This window comes from Pezoporus flaviventris, unplaced genomic scaffold (genome assembly GCF_033815535.1).
Source record: "Pezoporus flaviventris isolate CSIRO_AGI_PZ_B2104156 unplaced genomic scaffold, CSIRO_AGI_Pfla_v1 ptg000037l, whole genome shotgun sequence".
Classification (NCBI taxonomy): Eukaryota; Metazoa; Chordata; class Aves; order Psittaciformes; family Psittacidae; genus Pezoporus; species Pezoporus flaviventris.
In genome coordinates, this window is record NW_026892585.1 from 11,590,468 (window position 1) to 11,609,416 (window position 18,949).

General features: G+C 37.3%; 1 protein-coding gene across 5 annotated transcripts in view; it reads left to right on the forward strand.

Annotated features, from left to right (window-relative positions):
- The window catches only part of GOLGA4 (golgin A4), a 54,690-nt gene that overhangs the window by 14,375 nt on the left and 21,366 nt on the right, over positions 1 to 18,949 (forward strand). For all 5 annotated transcript variants that reach the window (XM_061464717.1, XM_061464718.1, XM_061464716.1 and 2 more), the window contains 10 exons: positions 948 to 1,013; positions 2,264 to 2,470; positions 4,454 to 4,501; positions 4,919 to 4,975; positions 7,888 to 7,986; positions 8,503 to 8,641; positions 9,738 to 9,925; positions 10,838 to 10,921; positions 11,773 to 11,920; positions 18,464 to 18,642. In XM_061464717.1, the coding sequence (XP_061320701.1) occupies positions 948 to 1,013; positions 2,264 to 2,470; positions 4,454 to 4,501; positions 4,919 to 4,975; positions 7,888 to 7,986; positions 8,503 to 8,641; positions 9,738 to 9,925; positions 10,838 to 10,921; positions 11,773 to 11,920; positions 18,464 to 18,642 (1,215 nt within the window). The remainder of the gene's footprint in view (positions 1 to 947; positions 1,014 to 2,263; positions 2,471 to 4,453; positions 4,502 to 4,918; positions 4,976 to 7,887; positions 7,987 to 8,502; positions 8,642 to 9,737; positions 9,926 to 10,837; positions 10,922 to 11,772; positions 11,921 to 18,463; positions 18,643 to 18,949) is intronic.

Genomic DNA, 18,949 nt, shown 5'->3' on the forward strand with positions numbered 1-18,949 from the left:
GATACATACATGGACAATTACGATTCATATTTTGTGTATACACCTTTGCATATAACTGTCAGGTTCCATATTGATTGAAAAATAAGTTACATTGTTTTTAGCTGAATTCCTCCTCTGCTTTGTTCGATATATCTCAGTGCTTTGCTTCTCTTGGAAGAAAATCATATCCAAGATGTTTTCTGGCATGTTTTGCTATTTCAGGTCAACCTGGTTTAAACACCAGAAGACCATGTGGATTTGTACAGGTTAGAAAACACCTGAACACAGGACATAGGAAAAGCAGAAGAGACAGATTAGGAACAGAAATCTCTGAACTCTGTTTTAAAAAAATCCAACCAAAGCTATTGTTTTCTATTGTGTTGGTTTGAGTGGGATTTTTTTGTTTTTTCCTTCTTTGGGAGTGCAGAGGAATGTACATGTGAAGTGTTGCACAGGATATTTCTTTTCTTTAAGTCTGAATTTTCTGCCTGTGCTTATTTAAAGTCTTAAACAGCCTGTTACCAGCACCTTTTTCCCGGTAGTTTGTACCCTCCATCCTCCCCAGTGGACTTAAACATGTGATTCCACTGTTAATCATGTTGGCTATAAGCAACACTAGTCATCAATTAGATTTTTTTCCTGCTATCATTTTGTCTTTTGGGTATTTCTTTGATTTGTGCTTAAATGTTACATAAATAATCATTATGAATAATTTAATTGGAGATGTCAGCCTTCGCAGATGTCTCGTACTAATCCATGCACACATAGCTGCTTTGTAGTTCTGTATATTGCAGCAATCTGTTTTGAATTTAACAAACTAGCTTGTTTGCATGAAGACATTTTAATAAATGTTGAAAAGAAAGTACTAAAAACACAGGCAAGGAAAAAGCGCAGATGCTGTTTGTAGGAATTCGTGAATTACAGTCCTTGTAGTCTCTTCCTTTTAACAGTTGTTTTTCCTCCTGTAGAACTCCAGTAGAGATCCACTTCTTGGGTACAAAGAAAACAATGGAAGTGGATCAGCCTCTCCGCAGGTATGTGGAGGATATAGGGGGGTGGTTATCTTCTTCACTGCCGTGTTGTCTTTGTGGTATGTTGCTTTAAGTGCCCAGTATATATGTTCGTGCTGAAGCAGGGATGATAAATACTTGCATGTCAGGGTACTAAGGGCAAGTATTGTAATATACAAAGGGATACTAAGGGTTTTTTTTTTGTGTGTGTAATCCCGTTAGTTGGTATTAAGTGTTGTTGATGTGCGGAGCTTTTTTCTTGCAGGGAAGGGTTAGCGGTATCTGACAGTGTGTCTCTGCTCATGAATCCAGCCAGCACAGGATACAGAGTGTTAATCTCACTTTCCAAACTGGGGGCATATTGCATCAGTAGAAAGTTAATTTCTAGCTGAAGGGAAAGAAAATAAATGGTAGGCTTAAGAAAGAATCATTACTAATGATCAAGGTAGAAGTCATTCTTCAGTATCTCTTGTAAATATTCAGCTTGCTGGAGTGGGATTAGCAGTGGCTTCTACCACGTGTGTCCCAACACTTGGTTGTGGGAGCGACATTGTGCAGTAATGCTTTCAAATCACTTCTGTAGTGCTAGCAGTATACAGTACCATAGCACAGAACCTTTTGATTTAGAACAGCATTAAGTACTGCAGCTGCAAGAATCAATAATTGTATTTTGTGTAGAAACTGTAAAGCCATTTAAAATAAAATAAGAAAAGGAGGGTGTAAGAGTGCATGCTAGAGCTGTTACACAAGGACTTTTACAATAAATCTGTTCTTTTAATCATAGGAAGATATTTTTGTGTCTTTGAGATAAACACAGTCTTCTGTTTAACATGGCAATAAATGAGTCACAACTATTTTTTATAAATTTGGGACAACAATAAACGGAACTATTTGTTTGAGTTTACATTTCTTTTTAAAGGAGTTACACAGATGCATATTTAAATCAGATCTGTAAATTATTGGCTTTAGTTGCTCTCTGAAATTGCCCATATCTGGTAGTTGCATGATTGATTTTTCTACAGAAGTTGATGCTTCTTCCAAGGGAGCGGTAGTTATTTGGTGTCATGCATGTGTTCCTTTGCCCAGGTCAGGTCTCTGTTTCCTGGACTTTACTGTGTTTGTCTGCCTAAAAGCAGTGCAGAATTACTTGCTTTGATTTTTTGCAGCTAAGTGACACTCAGTCTTTCACCCGGAGGCTTCAGCTCCGAGTTCCCTCCATGGAGTCTTTGTTTCAAAGCCCAATAAAAGAGTCCCTGTTCCGCTCTTCTTCTAAGGAGTCCCTGGTACGAGCTTCTTCAAGAGACTTCTTGAATCGACTGGACTTGGACGCAGCTGGTCCCACCTTTGATCCACCTTCTGACATTGAAAGTGAGCCAGAGGAGCCTCTGGGAAAAATGGACAGCCTCAGCAAAGAGCAGCTGCTTCAGCGACTGCGCAGGATGGAACGCAGCTTGGGCAACTACAGGGGAAAGTACTCAGAGGTAGGCAATGGCTGGCTTACCTGGGCAGAGAGGGGGAAAAGTGAGACTAACATGTTGCAGTACTGGATAATCTTTCTGTTTTCTTATGTGGAGCAAATGGATCAACTTACAACTAACATAAAAATCAAATTATTATTCTAAGTGTGGTTATTTTTGGTCTGTATTGGTCAAAATGTTTTTCTGGTAATAAAACATGGAAATCCTTTTCTGTTTGTAAATAATGTCACACTGTCAGCAATAGAGATTGGTTAGTGGTTACTCACGCAAAGTAGGCCTGTGAAGGTTTCTGCTGAAAGCTCATAGCAAGGGATAGAGTTCAGTGCAGAGGTGAGCATAGCTTGTACTTGCATGACAGCAAATGCACTTTTCTGCTGAAACTTGAAGTGAACAGTACATATTCCATGCACATGTGATTGGCAAGCATTTTGTTTACAATGAATACATTCTGTTCACTATAATTTCCAGGTATTCCCTGGAAGGAATTAATTCAAGGACTATTTCTTTTGCCATTTTAGTGAAAACCAATATATAAGTAGCTTTGCTACTGATTTTACAACTTGTTGGGAAAAGTTTTCCAAGTGGTGGTGCTGGATTTTTGTTTTGGTTTCAAATGTGTGTTGTAATTAAAGCTGGAAATTTGCCCTGTTTTTTACAGTTCTTCAAATGTTTGCTGTCTTCAAATACAGTAATTCCTGTACAGATATTTGGCTATTAGTGTCAAAATCCCTGTAACCTAAACCATGTATACAGCAAGTACGGTATTCAGCATATGCCTGAAAAAAAGCAGTTGTCTTCCATACTTGTCATTCCGTACTTGTTGTCGTTAATTTGTCATTCGTTTCCAGATAGTATAATAAGATATAGTTTTAAAAAGGTTACATAAAAAGCATTGCTAAAATGAAAACTCATCAATTTATAGGTTTGGTTTGGGGTGGGTTTTTGATTGTGTTTGGTTTTTTTTTTTCCGTGCAATCTCTCCAGCAACTCTTAATTTTCTCCATCAAAAAGGCTTGGGGTTTTCATTCTATTTTTGTTAGTTTCTTCAGTCGGAAAGAATTGCTTTGCTGGAGCTTGGAAGAAAGTAGCTTAAATATATAATGATAAGACACAATTATATTTTTCCCTTTCTTGAAATAGGATACAAAGTTAGCGTCTCAAAAAATTGGTGAGGAAAATCATCCAGAGTAGTTATAGTTTTCTTTTAAGTGCAAAATAAGTACAACTTTGAAATTAAAACTAATTTTGAATTCTTGAAAAAGCCTATTTAAGTAAGAATTCGAAGGTATCTTTTGCCTTAAAAGAGTTCTGGTTTTGCTGTTTTGGATTAGTTTTCCTTTAATTTTTCAGCAGTTAGAAAATGGAATATTCCAGTTCCAGGTGCCAGTTTGCTACTTCAGCTTTGGACAGCTTAGGCAATTGTGGTCAAATTTTTAATTAAACTAAATTGTGCAGTTACTCATTAAGCTCTTTTATCGGCTTACAATGAGAAATGGTGCCCACTTCCAGTCTTTTTTTGTCTGCTGGGTCTATGCAAAGCACATGGGATGAGACTATTCAGTATTACATGGACCTTGTTTTGCTAGATTTGTAAGTGTATTTTTTTAATGCATACTCATTGTAAAATTAGCTTTACTTAAGCTCTCTGGGACATGTACCCTTACAAATGTACATCCCCGGGGGGTGGCTGGTTGGGATGTAACCTTGTGATTCAGTTGGGTTTCAACTGCCTGTATTGAAGCATGGTTGGTCTTGCAGGTCTTTTCAGTGAAGGGAAAACTGTACATGGATGGTGAGTAACCTCAAGGGTTTGTATGTAGGAGATATTTTATAAATGGAAAAAAAAAAACATTGAGAGCATCTAAATAGGTTTCTGTCAGAAGAGCTGTCTCAGGTCAAGAGTTTGAAAATGCAGATGGCTATAGCAGATTATTTTGATAGCTTAAGCAGATGCATTCATCATTATACCTGATTTCTGTATTTTAGCTAGTATCTGCTTATCAAGTTATCCAGCGGGAGAAGAAGAAGCTACAGGTAAGCATTACTTTTCATCCTCTTACCTGAATGCTTTTCTGACTCTTAAAATGTGTAGTGCAAATAGAGAATTAATTTTCAGTGCATTGTGTGTGTTTACACAATAGGTTGTGTATATATGTTTGTGTGTAACAAGACTTTCTTGTTGGGATTTCTAAGGAAGCAAAGTTAATATTGATTTGTGTAAACAACTGTGAAGCTATTGTACCCAGCCTTTCTTATTGCATCAGCTGCATTCAAGTGATAGATTGCCAGCCCACAGTTGGCAGTTTATGATAATACTTACACATCAAGCTTGACTTGAAAGAGAAATACAGGTTATTAATTCTTCTGCTGAAATACGATTCTGTGAATTTATACATACTTTATAGAAAGTTACATTTCATACACCTGATGTTTGTTCTTCCTTTTTTTAAGGGTGTCCTGAGTCAAACTCAGGACAAAGCACTTCGCAGAATTGGAGAACTGAGAGAGGTAATTTCCTTTACTGATTATTTACTTCATTACTACCCATACATAGGATCTTTCTCTGTCTAGCTTTTGGTGTTTATGTTCACTTTACAAAATATTTTCTTTCACACAGCAGGGGTTTTTTACTGCTTGCTTTCATCATTTGTTTATATAGGGTTATTTCTCTGGCTTGTTTCCCATTCAGCAGCTTATTATTTGCTCTAAGACAGAGCAGTTCATTGTACCCATGAAACTGCTTTCTGTTCCTTGTGAAATAGGTAGAAATGTGTGTGGTTCTTGAAGTATTGTTGGGTCCAGCAATAGATGTACCTGTGCAATTTGCTGTTCTTTATAGTATTGAGAAGTACTAATGTTAGGCAATCCCAAGTAATAGGCACTTTTTAATAAAGATTTTAATGAGTATGGATGAAAAAATTAGGATAAAATTAAAAGATACTCATCTTGATCTCTGTTGACATTGGGTTTATGGATATGTAGTATAGTTATGATTATTGTCTCCTTAGGTTATAGTGAAAATAAAAGAAGTATTGATAATAAACACATTGGTCTTAATTAAAGATATGTACAGATTATTGGGCAGAGAAAATTAATAAGGCAATTTCACCAAAGCTGTATTGTCAAGCCCTGGTAAAGCAGATTATGAAGCTGAAGCCATTTTGCAGTGCAGCATCAGGTTCGGAGATGGGCATGGGAGAGCTTCTCTGTCCATGCTCTTGACTTGCTTGGGAGCTGGGTGCCAACTTGCTCAAAGCCACAGGCTTTTTTTGTGGCTGCACTTCTGGTTTTGGCATGTGCCCTGCTGAGCAGCAGTGCTGGTGTGGAGGTTGCAAGAACCATCAGACCATGGCGAGGTCTGCTTCTTTTGCAGTAGCTGAGAACAGTGGGGCAGAGTGCTGGGTGTGCCAGGCTCATCTGAGCCAGAGCCTGCACCCAGCCTGTATTCCTAAGCTGGCCTAACAGCCTATGGGAGGGTAAAGCAAACAGCATTACTGGTGGGAGTGGCTTGTCAATGTGGTTTATTTTCCCAGTTCACCACAAGATCAAATGGAAGAAGCTCATTCTGTGTTAAGTCTATATCCACATGTTCCAGTATGTTTATTTTTCCAGCTTACTGGTGCCTATTGGTAAAGTTTGTAAGGCATATATATATACACCAGACTTAAAGCTTTCAATTATGAAAGAGTTGGATGCATGCATAACGTCATAGTCTTTGTGATTCACGTATTTCCAATTTATATCTCTATATATTTATCTTTGGTGTAAAATTTAATGTCATTGTTGCAGATCTTGTAAATTTAAAGATTCCTTCAAATCTTACACTCAATTTTTTTTTTATTAACTGAAAAACTTCAAAATGCAGATTATTTTGGTCTTTCAGAAGCCCACATGTTATATGGCATTAGGTAAGACATACTTAAAAGAGAAATTACAAGTAAAACAGTACATCTGCATTGCGGAAGCTAAAATGTTACGAAGTAGATCATTCATTGATGTAATTTGTAATAAGAAATTAAGTAAAAGAATCCTTTTCTTCATCATATGGCCCTTTTTCCCAATAAATATGTTGAGTTGGACAAATTTCTTTTAAGACGGTCATGTAAATACAAGCTATCTCCTTTGAAGCCAAGGTGACAGTGTGCAATAGTCTGTGGAAATCAATGTGTCTTTTGCTAGTTTTCTTCTGTTAAGAGTAATTACTCAACAGCAGTCTTCAAGCAGTCTTCAGTGTTCTTAGACAAGGATCAAACGGGACTTTGGGATCCAAAGAGACTATTCCTATGTTGGTTTCAGTAAATCTTTGACACTTATTCTTGCACTGAGCTGCTTTGGTTTGCTTGGAAGGAGTTGCTTCTAAAGCCCAGAAGCACAAGGCAGAAGTGTGATCAGAGTTGTTGACAACCTGAGGCAGTGCAGGCTTAAAAAGTGGATATATGAAAGAGAGAGGCATAGTTTTCCCAGTGACACCTTCCAGCACGGTTCTGCCATGTTTATGGGTGGTGCTTGCTTTTATACACGTATCTTTGCAGAACAATGGTCATAGAAGCATTAGTTCCCTGGGGAAAAACACCAGGAAGATATGTATAGATGAAGTGAATACATAAAAATTAACATACAAGTTTGGAAAATTATTTGCACTGCATGCATGAAATGTGCATGGTTCTGATTCTCACAATAAGCAGTTGTGAATTAATTTAACTTTAAATACATGGATTTCTATTAGAACAGTAATTATTTAAAGAAATTTAAATATTTCAACTTTAAAAGCTTAGGAAGTAGATAAATCTCCCTTAGACAGTATTTTGTAAGATCATGTAGATCCTACTAATGGATTTAGGGAACAGCAACAAGCTTCTAAAGGTGTTCAGCTAAATGACTGCAATTAAGTATCAAATAAGGCACATAGTTCTTGGGTGTTCTCTTGCTTTCTCATTTGAGACATGTTTCAGGAATAAAAAAGCCAACTTTCTGCTGTTATAAATGGCATTTATTATATTAGACTGCTAGCATATTGAATGAGCATAAGAGAAATTTAAGTTTCTGCTTGTTTATGTTGACTTCATTTGGTACTTAAATGAAGAATCTGGTTCACCAAAGTACAGTCTTCCAACTTCCAGGAGAAATGTGTGCGTGGAAAACAGTTTTCAAGAGCAGTCTTGAAGTGATCCCTAGAGAAACTTACTTCTAGGAAGAAAAAACCCTTGATAATTTTGCATCAAATCTAGTTTAATGTTAGTATTAGAATGGTATTATGTTGTGTGGAATATTGTTTAGTAAAAGAAACACCCACTTCATGGTTGCATTCTGGGGTCACGACTGCGAAGAGATATTTTTAATGCTGTTTCATAATATTTTGAGAAGCCTTTTAAATTCACATTGAAGTTTTCATTTGAGATGCCTGTATTTACGATTCTCAGGAGCTCCAGATGGATCAACAAGCTAAGAAACATCTCCAAGAGGAATTTGATGCTTCCTTAGAAGAAAAGGACCAACTTATTAGTGTCCTGCAAACTCAGGTAAGGTACCTTACCCAACAGATATTCTTTAAAACTGCTCTTGCTACTTTTTTAATAATGTATTTCCTATAATGCATGTCCACAGTTTATTATAATTGCTCTGACATTGTAAAGCTTCTTGAGAATTTAGGATTATCTAGAAATTATGTTCATCTTTGTGGTAGGGGATACCTTTGTAAAATCTTATTCATGTTCACTATGATTGTTTGATTTACATTTGATGTCTTTGTTATGTCTTTGTTACCAAGAACATAATATTAGCACATACTTGAGCTAAAATTGCTTTGGCAAAACCTGTGTATTTTGCTTAATTGGTCTTTTTTTTTTTTCCCACTTCTGATGGTACTATTTTTGTTAATTAGAAATACGATTCTGCTAAAAAAATTTCTAAAAAAAATCAAACAGATTTTTTTCCTTTCTTTGCTTACTGATATCACTTTAATTCTAGTTTTGGAGGTGAAAACATGATCTGCTTAGACGTCTTAATAAAAAGAACATTTATTTTTTTCTTTTTAGGTATCATTGTTGAAGCAGAGGTTACAGAATGGTCAGATAAGTACTGAATTGCCTGATCCAAATATTCAGTCTGAACCACAAGGGGAAAGTCCAACAAGAGAAATCAGTGTAGAAAATTTTGTGGATCCTGGAAGCAACGGTAGGTGTTGCAGCTTTTTTAGGAGATCTTGAATTTTGGGGAATAAGCCTGCTGTTTCTTAGGGTGGAGTAACAGTACTTAGGGTTGAATATATCATAGGAAGGATGCACTTTCTAGCAGAAAGTTGTTTTGATAGCAGTATGGCAGCTAGAGGACAGGATAACTCTTCTGAGATTCTAAGATGCTTCCAGTATTGTTTGATTACTGAGTAAGCAATATTCTAATGGTGACATATAATGAAAGGGTTATTTGTTGGTATTTTTCATAAAAGGTGGGGTTCAGACAGAGGTGAACATGCATCTCAAAATGGTCTTTTTTCAGCATCTGCTAGATTTTTGTGTGTATGAGGATCATATGAATGGTAAGATCAGAGATTTTCTTATCTAGCATCATGCCTTTTGTAGTGTTTAGGAAAAAAGTAAGTAACCAGTCCCTAAGAATCAAGATTTAAGATGTTTCCTATACTGGAGTCTGCTTCAGGACTATAATGTGTAAGACTTATGGCTGTGAATTAAACCTTTAAATTTGTTTGACCCTATTTTCATGCCAAGTACTCTTACAGCCTCCAGAACACACAGTAAAATATTATCCAGTGTGCTAGGTATACAGAGAGGAGTACAGCTCACTAAACATGACCATTAACCTGCAGAACGTAGTATTGTCAATCTGGATATTTTAGAGTTAACATCATACCCAGCCCTGGGAAAGCAGGAATCAGTGTGCTGGGCACTTGAGAGATGTGTGATTTGATTTGATTTATGTTTTTCCTGCCAGTGAATTTTCTGTTAGTAGCAGCAGACAGATTTATAAATCATGGTTTTTCAATTGTGTAGAAAACTTTGTTGAATAATAGTTTGGTTTCGAAGCTTGTATGATATCTGACCTTTGTAAATTAATATTGGGTGAAAGACTGTATTTACTATTCTGTGTATGTGTAGCATGTTTCTGGTAGTTACAGTAGTCACTAGGAAGTTTTGCAGACTTTGCGCAACTTTCTTCAGAGCCCTGTGGGTTGCCTGCAATGTGAATGACGAATGCAGATCTACATTTTGGAAACAGTACGTGCATGTGATAATGTTTATATGTTGTCTAATAGGGGGTAGTGGAGATTCTGTTAAAACACTGGAAACTCTTCATCAGAGGGTGAAGCGCCAAGAGAACTTGCTGCAGCGTTGTAAGGAGATGATTCGGTCTCATAAGGAGCGCTGCGCCCAGTTAACCAACGAGAAGGAGGCACTTCAGGAACAGTTAGAAGAGAGGCTTCAGGAACTGGAGAAAATGAAGGTATGGAAAATGCTCTGAACTGTATGGGTAGCTAGTAAAACAGAGCAAGAACTCCAGTATTTCCAGAATCTGTTAATAAAGAAGACCCTTAAATTGCTTGGAGAAAGGTAAGGAACCTTACTCTTTGAATATCCTTCAAAAAGGTATCAGAAATAAAGTAACTGTGGGAAAATGGGGTGAGGAAAAGACTGCCAGCACAAAAGACAAGAGGTAAAGTGAGAACAGTAGAGCAGAGCTAAACCTTTAAGACATAGTTGAAGAGGCGTAAGTTACGTAAATGAACAGAAAACACAGAAAGGCAGGACAATGGAGAGCACAATATAGTGAAGATAGCATAAGTGGAGTCATAAAGCTAAATTAGTATTTTGCTTATTTTTCCTTTTAAGACCACTAATGCCAAGTGTGGAGTAAAATTAAATTGCTGATAGTAATGGGATGTGAAAATGTGATAAGTATAGCTGTGCTCAACCTCAGTGCTAGAGATCAGATTCCCTTCTCAGTCTCTGAGCACCAGCCCTGTTTGAAATTGCTCTGAAGGACTCGAGTATTTTAAGGATCTTTTCCAGAACCATTAATGACCAATTATGTTGTATTGCTGAGACCCTACTGAGATGCAGGTAATAGAGCAGGTGCCTAAGGCATGTTTCTTGCCAGTTTTACTGTAGCTGTTCTGACATCCATGAGAGAACTGTGGAGGCTGAAACAAAGCCTTCAGATATTTGATTTATTATGGAGACCATGAGGCAGCCTTAAAAGTAAGTTAAAGCTACCTACTTTCCGTGGGTTCTGTTCTGTGTTCTTCCTCCAATGCATAATGCAAGTTTAAGAGCCAAACCTAACCTGATTGCCAGAAGAAGGTGTTTTCTTACCTGTGGCAGTGCTTTAAATTTGTGCCTGGGGTTTGTGTTTTAGGACCTTCAGATGGCTGAGAAGACTAAACTGATTACTCAGCTGCGTGATGCAAAGAATTTGATTGAGCAGCTAGAACAAGACAAGGTAAAAAAGCTTCTTAAACTCTGTAGTTTTTGAAGAAGATTTTGTAAAACTCTTGTCTTCTTGGTATTAGAAGCTTTTCTTAGTCATCTGATGTGGCTTGGTTTATGTTTTAGCCAGCAAATAATACAAGCTACCTGAGAATTTTATTGTATAGATGCTATAGGGTATTTGTCTATTAGGGTATAAATATTATAAGATTATGCTATTCAGGATGGAGCAGTTACACTGAATACACTCCTTAATACCAGCTTTAACAAACAACAAAATGAGCCGAACTCCACCACCACTCCCAAACACTGACTAAGATGAGATACAATATAAATTAACTTAAAAGCTACCAATGAAGGAAAAGTAACTGTAGTTTCTCAGGGATATGAAGTGGTTTGGGTTTTTTTGTTCCTTAATTTTTTTTTTATCACAGTCTTGGTACTTGAAGTAACTTTTGGTGGTATAATAAGTAGCGAGACCGACGCTCATTTTGTATGTGCATGTTATCTAAGGAGAAGCGTGCACTCTACAATGCTTTTAGTTTTGGTTTGTTAACATTATGCATATTTCCAATAAAAGTATCTGGACCAGAACTAGGAAGTTTTCTCATGGTCTTTAGTGGCTGGATGAGTTTTTTTCACCACTAGATAAAATTTGGCTACTCTTCAAAATCATCCTGTATTCTCACCTTTTTTCTTCGTTAGCGTTTTCTGTTTCCTGACATGGAAAAATGTCGTGATCTCTGGTCTTGTAGTAATAGACTAAAGTCTATTCCTGTCAAGGATTGTGTCCTGGCTTGAAATTGTTTCAGCTATATGTTTTATTTGTTTGCTAGCTTTTTATCACAAGGACCTTTTCCTTAGGGCATGGTAATTGCAGAGACAAAGCGACAAATGCATGAAACACTGGAATTGAAGGAGGAGGAGATAGCCCAACTGCGTGCTCGGATCAAACAAATGACTACAAAAGGCGAGGAATTAAAAGAACAGAAAGAAAAATCTGAAAAAGCTGGTAAGAAATTCTGGGGATTATTAGCTTTCACATTTAAACATGAAAAAGCTTCAGTGTGGTCTTTCTGCACTCTTTGGACAGTTGTTTGGAATGGATATTAAGAGATGATTTTCTTCCTCATGTTCCACATTGCACCTCTGCTAGCATCATTACTAACTTCACTTTTGGTCAGCAGAGTTTAGGGGTGTTTTTGGCTGGTTTGTCTCTTATTCACGTGGAGTTAGGAAGGAATCTCCTGAAGGGCAGCTGTACCTTCCTGTTTGTAGGAGAAAAGATTGAGAGAATTTTTGCTGGTATGACTTCAGGAGGGAAATTTGCAACTATCTACAAGTTATTGTATGTGCTACCACTATTTTACATAGAAAACAGCAGTGAGTGTGTAAGAGCTTGGGAAGGCGTAGAAAGAAGAGGATGTGCTACAGCCATAATAACCATTTTCTTTCAATAATTGTAGCAGAAGCATTTCTGATTTCTCTTTAGTGAAACAGCAGTGATGGTTCCTTTCTCTTCAGGCTTAGAACCCAGTGGCTGTGTAACTATTACATGCTGTAGTTTGCTTTTGATGGAAATTAGGTAACATTAATTATGTGGGCTTGGAGTTCTCCTTTTGCTTGAAATGAAGTTGAAAGATCAATCCACTCCACCTTTGTTTTTTAAACAGTGAAATCATTTTGCACTGTTTCAAAATTAATAAAGAAAATTCGGTTTCCTCTCATAGGTGTATCAAGGCGTTCACTCTTTTGGCAGAAGCTCAGATGCAGTTAGTTGATATAAAACATTATGCATATTTTCTTTCTCTAAAAAGTGATGAGAAAGTCAAACAATACAGTTCACAGGATTTAGATCAAACCTTCCAGTTTTAAAGATTGGGTAGATCATTCTGCTGTAATACAGAAAAGCAGCTTGAACATCCATCTTGTGAAAGTAACAAACATTTTGATTAGGTGTCCTCCTCTTCTACCTTTTTCAGGGTACATGTATCTTTTAACTCTGGAAATTCATATTTCAACAGTAAGTCGGTCCTGAAAGAGTTGGATTTTTTTCAATTCTTGGAGACTAGGAAGCTTCTATTCATAATAGAAGAAAAAAAGCTGAAGAATATTTTAATAAATTTGTAGATACAAAGTTATAGTTGTTTGAAACACTGCATTTTTTTATGCAGTGGAAACCTCTTAATTGTGAACTAATATCTACATGCTCTGGTTAATACAGTAATTTCTTCAGGTTTGCATACCCAGAAGCTGAAAATAGGTAACAGATGGTGCTCTGGATACCTGGAAAACTTAACTGTGGTAGTGAGAAGTAATTTCACTTACAACTAATGTGTTGAGTACACTGCACTTTCCTAGAGGGAGATTTGTGTGTTAAATATGCTCTCTCATAAGTAAAAATTTAAAGTACTTCTGTTAATTTTTATGGTGCATAAGCATCCACTTTACTTTCAGGTGTATTTGTGTACTCTATTAAGCATGCATTTATAAATGTTAGAATCCTTGGAAAATTGGCTAATACTACCTCAAAGGTAAGCAGAATTTTGAGGTGGCCTTTGTTAGATTTTCCTATTACTTCCTTGGCTTTACATGTGCCAAAAATGTTGTGATGTGTAATGGAAGTGTAGTTCAATACACTTGAAGTAAATTGTTCAGGCATTTGAGAAGACCACTGTCAATACTGGGAGAGCCTGGAATTTCCTCTAGGTCACAACCTTTGAGTTGTACCAGTTTTAAGAATTCAGTTTCATCTATTTGAGGTCAGTGTGTTTAAAGTTCTGTTTCTTGGGCAGTTAATGTGAGTTGCCTTTAAATTCTAGACTTCTCTTTTTCTGTCATGATTTAGTGAGGAATTGGCTTCATGGAATATTGTATTTGTAGAGATGTTATTTTCATTTAAGTTATGGAAAAATAGTCTGCTTCATTTATTTTCATAGTGCTATATTGTAGGCTAAAAAGTGGTATATTTTTTTCCATTTCATGTTTTTAACTTGCCTATAGTTACATGTGTGGCTTTTTTTCTTTGTAACTGAGTGACTTTAGTGAAATGTTGCAGTGTTTGATTCAATGTTACTGCATCTTTGTGCACTGAAATAGTGGAAAGATACTTACGCTTATTTTGTGTGTGTTGTGTAAACTGTAACTTGGTCTCCCCAGTTGAAATTCATTTTCTTTGTAGTTAGAGGTACATTATGTTGAAATCTCACAGAGCATCTTGTTTTTGTGCATCCACACATGCCAATAAGTGAATCATGGTGCCTTTCCCAAGCCTTGTATGAACAGGACTGGGGTAAGGGCTCTCTTTTTTTACATCACACATTGGGTGCTTGAACTGGGCTCTAAAAAGTAAATTGTTTGCTTCTCAGGCACTTTCATTCGAAGTAACTGCAACTGATTTTTAATGCTGTGCAGTGTACATAGATAATTTACGTTTGACTTTAACAAAGCTATTTATAGTATTTGTAAATTTACTGATAAACTGAAGTTGGTTTCTCCTAAGGCTATTTGGCATAAGTGCTTTCTAACTTCTCAGAATGCAGATTATTGACGTGTATTCTATAGAGGAAACAAAAAAGTCCTTAGAAAGCAAATTCATCTTGCTTTACTTTCCTGTTTGTAGGCAATGTTTCTTTTGCAAGCTAATTAACATATGCTGGGCACCTTTCTACAGAGAAACAAAAAGCATGGACTGTGCATTTAAAAGCCTGCCTAGATGCACAAATCAACTATAGGGAATGAATTTCAACCTTTCTTTCTCAAACTACTGACAAGATGCCTGCTCCCAGCTTTCAGTAGTGAAATGTACAAATCCCTCCTTTGCCATCCTGTTTAGTGCTTTCCTCACAATTTTTAGCAGTAGATGGCACCATAGTTGAAGATAACATGTTTTGCTGCTCCAGAGAGTAAGCAAGAAGTCTTTGCAATGACGACTGGTGTTACACTGAGTAGGAGAGGCAAGATGAAGGGAACTGAGACCGGCACTTCAGAGTAGTGCATGTAAAGCAGCACATGTTTTACAAAAATCAGTTCTGCAACCTTACTGGGGCAGTCTAATCCCCCTGTACTGGGCGCTGGTGAGGCCACACCTTGAGTCCTGCGTTCAGTTTTGGGTCCCTCACTACAAAAGAGACTTTGACGTGCTGGAGCAGGGCCAGAGAAGGGCAACAGAGCTGGTGCGGGGCCTGGAGCACAGGTGTGATGGGGAAGGGCTGAGGGACCGGGGGGGGGCGGGTGGGGGGTTAGTCTGGAGTAGAGAAGGCTCAGGGGGACCTTCCTACTCTCTACAACTGCCTGACAGGAGGATGGAGCCAGGAGGGGGCTGGTCTCTGCTCCCAGGGAACAAGGGATGGAACAAGAGGAAACGGCCTCAAACTGCAACAGGAGAGATTCGAATGGAGATGAGCAACAGTTCCTTCCCCAAAGGGTGCTTAGGCATTGGAACAAGCTTCCCAGGGCAGTGGTGGAGTCACCGTCCCTGGAAGTGTTCACACACCGTGTAGATGAGGCCCTCAGTGACATGGGTTAGTGGTGGCCTTGGCAGTGCTGGGGAATGGTTGGACTTGGTGATCTTAAAGGTCTTCTCCAGTCTCACTGATTCTGTGGTTCTGTGATTCTTAAACTCTGCTCAGGCTCTTTTTTGTGTAATTTATATCCTACCCAGGAAGGTTTCTAGTTTGGTCACATGAATGGGACTTTGCAAGACTCTCCTGAGACTCTCTGTTGGTGTGCTTGTTACTGGTTCTGATTTGCCGTTGTGGGACTTCACTGAACCAGTACCTTGGTTAAATATTTTCCTTCAACAGTAGCTTTGCTGGTTGGGAAGAACACAGGCAGTGCCTTTACTCTTTTCATTCAAAATAGATGCATTTGGGTAAAGCCATGGACTTTTATTCCAGGTTTTTATCCACAGTAGAATTAAAATCTCCCATAGATTAAAAATAATAAGAAGAATCATGATAATTTAGACCATGTTGTGCCTACATAATGATACTGACCTTCTGCTGCTTTGAAACTCAGTTGTGTCATGCTACACTAGAATGAACTACTTTGAAAAAAATGTTCTGTTTTGCTTAAGTGCTAGAAGTGCCTGAGATGCATATAATTTAACTTTTAGAGAGCTAAGTGTGTTTCTGTGAAGTGTTGCTTCTCTGTGCTTTCATACCCCCTTGGCGTTGTATCCATCAGCTTTTGTGTAGCTTTTGTACTGGCATCCTGCTTGCGATTATAGTGGTGCAGCTCTCGTACTGCATGTTGCTCAGCTATTACATATCAGTAGTCAATCCTAGTTTGAACCTAGATCTTCTCTTTGGTGGATTCCTGGGCTATGCCAAATGCATTCTGTTTCCTTTTGCAGAAGTAACGGGATTCTTGAATAAAAATTAAGTGTATGTTGCTCAGAACAAGAATTGGAAAACATGGAAAAGTGAAGTAACTTAATCTTTTACTCACAGGCTTTCTTTCCAAGCTGTACTTTGTCTGTAGGGTTGTTTGGGTTTTTAATCCATTTATGGTGCTGTAGTACTGAAGGACTTAGCCAGTTTTGCTGGCTGAGTGGGCTTTTATTAGGGCTGAGAGGAGCATCAGGGAAGTCAGTGCCATTCTCCAAATGCAGTTGCACAGGCTGTGTTCATAACAGAGTTGTCCCTGTTGGCAGGAGGGAAGGACTCAAGTCGTGTGAGTCCCAGGTGGCAAGTGCCTTGATGGGGACTGTGAAGAACTGTGCTTGGAAAGTAAGGAGCTATAAGCCTTGTGCATGCTTGCATTGTTTTAGACTGTTTTCCTGCTTGAAATAATCTCTAGTGCTCTTCATATTTTTGTAATGAGTTTTAGTATTTATGTACAACCAGGAGTGAAAAAGTGGATACTATGATGTGCTTTCGTATTGCCAGAGTCAATAACAACCCTGTTTTGTCCAAAACTATGATTGTTGCTGTGAGTAGTCAGAGAAAGGCTTCCTCGGAAAGCAGAAGAAAAGTCTGGATGAGGTCGGAATTTGGGTGGATGCAATTCTGTAAATTAAGTTACTTGAAAACATATTTGCAGCATTGCCTCAAAAATACAGATTGTGGTTAAAAGCTTCAGTTTTAAATGTTATCAGAAAATGTGGAATGGAAATTATTCTTCACTTCCCAGATTCATGCCTGAATGTTATTATAGATAGTTACTGCTAAGTGGTGGTGAATCAAGGAAACAATTTATGTATGTCTATGATTTTCTTCTGGGGGTAGAATTAAGTGGAAGAAAGCTTAGCATACTAAATTACACTTCAAAGATTGTTTTGTTCTGTCTGCTCCCAGAACAGTATTCAAGTAGTCCAGGGCATAATAGAAGAATATACTTGTAGGTTTTTGGTCCTCTGATAAATTACAGTCTTGATATTGGCACCACGATTGTGTATTTTACAGAGGTGTTTTGCCAAAGTTCTTTTATGCAAGAAAATTAACCCTATAGTAGACTGCTCCAAGTCTGAATTTTCCTTTGATATGCAGCAGGGGTTTTCCACTTCCCTATTCAGGAGAAGAGTTTTCCATAAGAGTGATCAAATTCTGGTCTTGTGTAATTCTGTACTGATTCTGGCAATATTTGAGTGAGAAACTCAGATACTGGTATTAAAGAATAATAATAATAATAATAATACAGTTCAGAGCACCAGAATTGATTGCTTCCCTTTCATATCTAAATGATCATCTATGAAGAGTATGTTAGAATACCCCTTAGCATGGGAAGAAGCTGTGGAATTATTGCTTCCAATTTGTATATTAAAATGTTTCAGCAGATTTGTGCACCTTATGCAGATGTAAATGAATTCCATCACTGCACCCTGAGAGTTCTTTTGAAACATCTTCTAGCTATTCGAGTCTTCTGAGAGGAAATCTTAGTATTTTTATTTTTCAATTTTATCTGCAAAGTTTAGAAGCACTCTTAATGCACAGGCATTTTTCCAGTGTCCCTGAATTGCTTTGATAGTAGTTTACATTATAAGTAAATAGTGAAATAATGACATTAGAAAAGCCATCTGTAGGGACTTCACCAAACCCGTAGTTTAGAGAAGATTATCTAGATTGTACAGTTTGAAATGAACAGCTCTGAGGTAAATAAAGTGCCTGGTATTATACTTCAGTGTTCTGCTCAGGAAGAACTCTTTCATGATTCAATAAAAACTGACTTGCATAGCAGTCATTCTTGGTTTATGCTTATGTCTGCTGTTTTAGTGTAAGAGCAAATTGTGAATTGCCTTTTCTTCATGCAGCTTATTTCTTCTTCTTCCAAGTTATTCAGCACATATAGATGGAAGAGGAGCTATAGTTTATTTATGTGGTTTATGTATTTTACGTGATTTTAGGGAAGAAATAGAAGCTACAGAATGTATTGGAAGACATTGACAGCCATTTGTCAGTTCACTTTCTAGATAATAAACCTATGCAAATTCTTGATGGATTCTTAAGTTCATTCCTCTGTTACTTGTATAATTTACAGTTATGGAGTACTCTGTTCTTCTGTCAAGGGGCAGGTATCTCTCAGCTATCATATGCTTTTTTCATTTTCTTTGCAGCTTTTGAAGAACTTGAGAGGGCTCTGAGTATTGCCCAAAAGACAGAGGAAGCCCGGAAAAAATTGCAGGCAGAAATGGATGAAAAAATCAAAGCTGTAGAAAAGGCAAGTGAGGAAGAGAGGGTAAATCTTCAACGGGAGTTAACCAGAGTGAAACAAGAGGTGGTTGAGATTATGAAGGTAAAATCTGAAACTCACCTTGAATTATTGGTTCTTAATCTAATGATTCAATTACAATTAAATTATCATAAAATATATTAGTATATACTTAGTTATATTATTATTAATATATATTTAATGTATATTTATATTTAATAAATTCTATAAAAATAATCTGTGGGATTAAAGATTTAATTTAAGCAAAATAGAAAACTCACCATTATTATCCTAACCCCATATGCTTAAATGTTTAAGAATGTGTTGCTAAACTGTTTGCTAGTTCAGAGTTGCTTATATTTGCTTCATCTGGAGTTTTCAGGTAGGAATC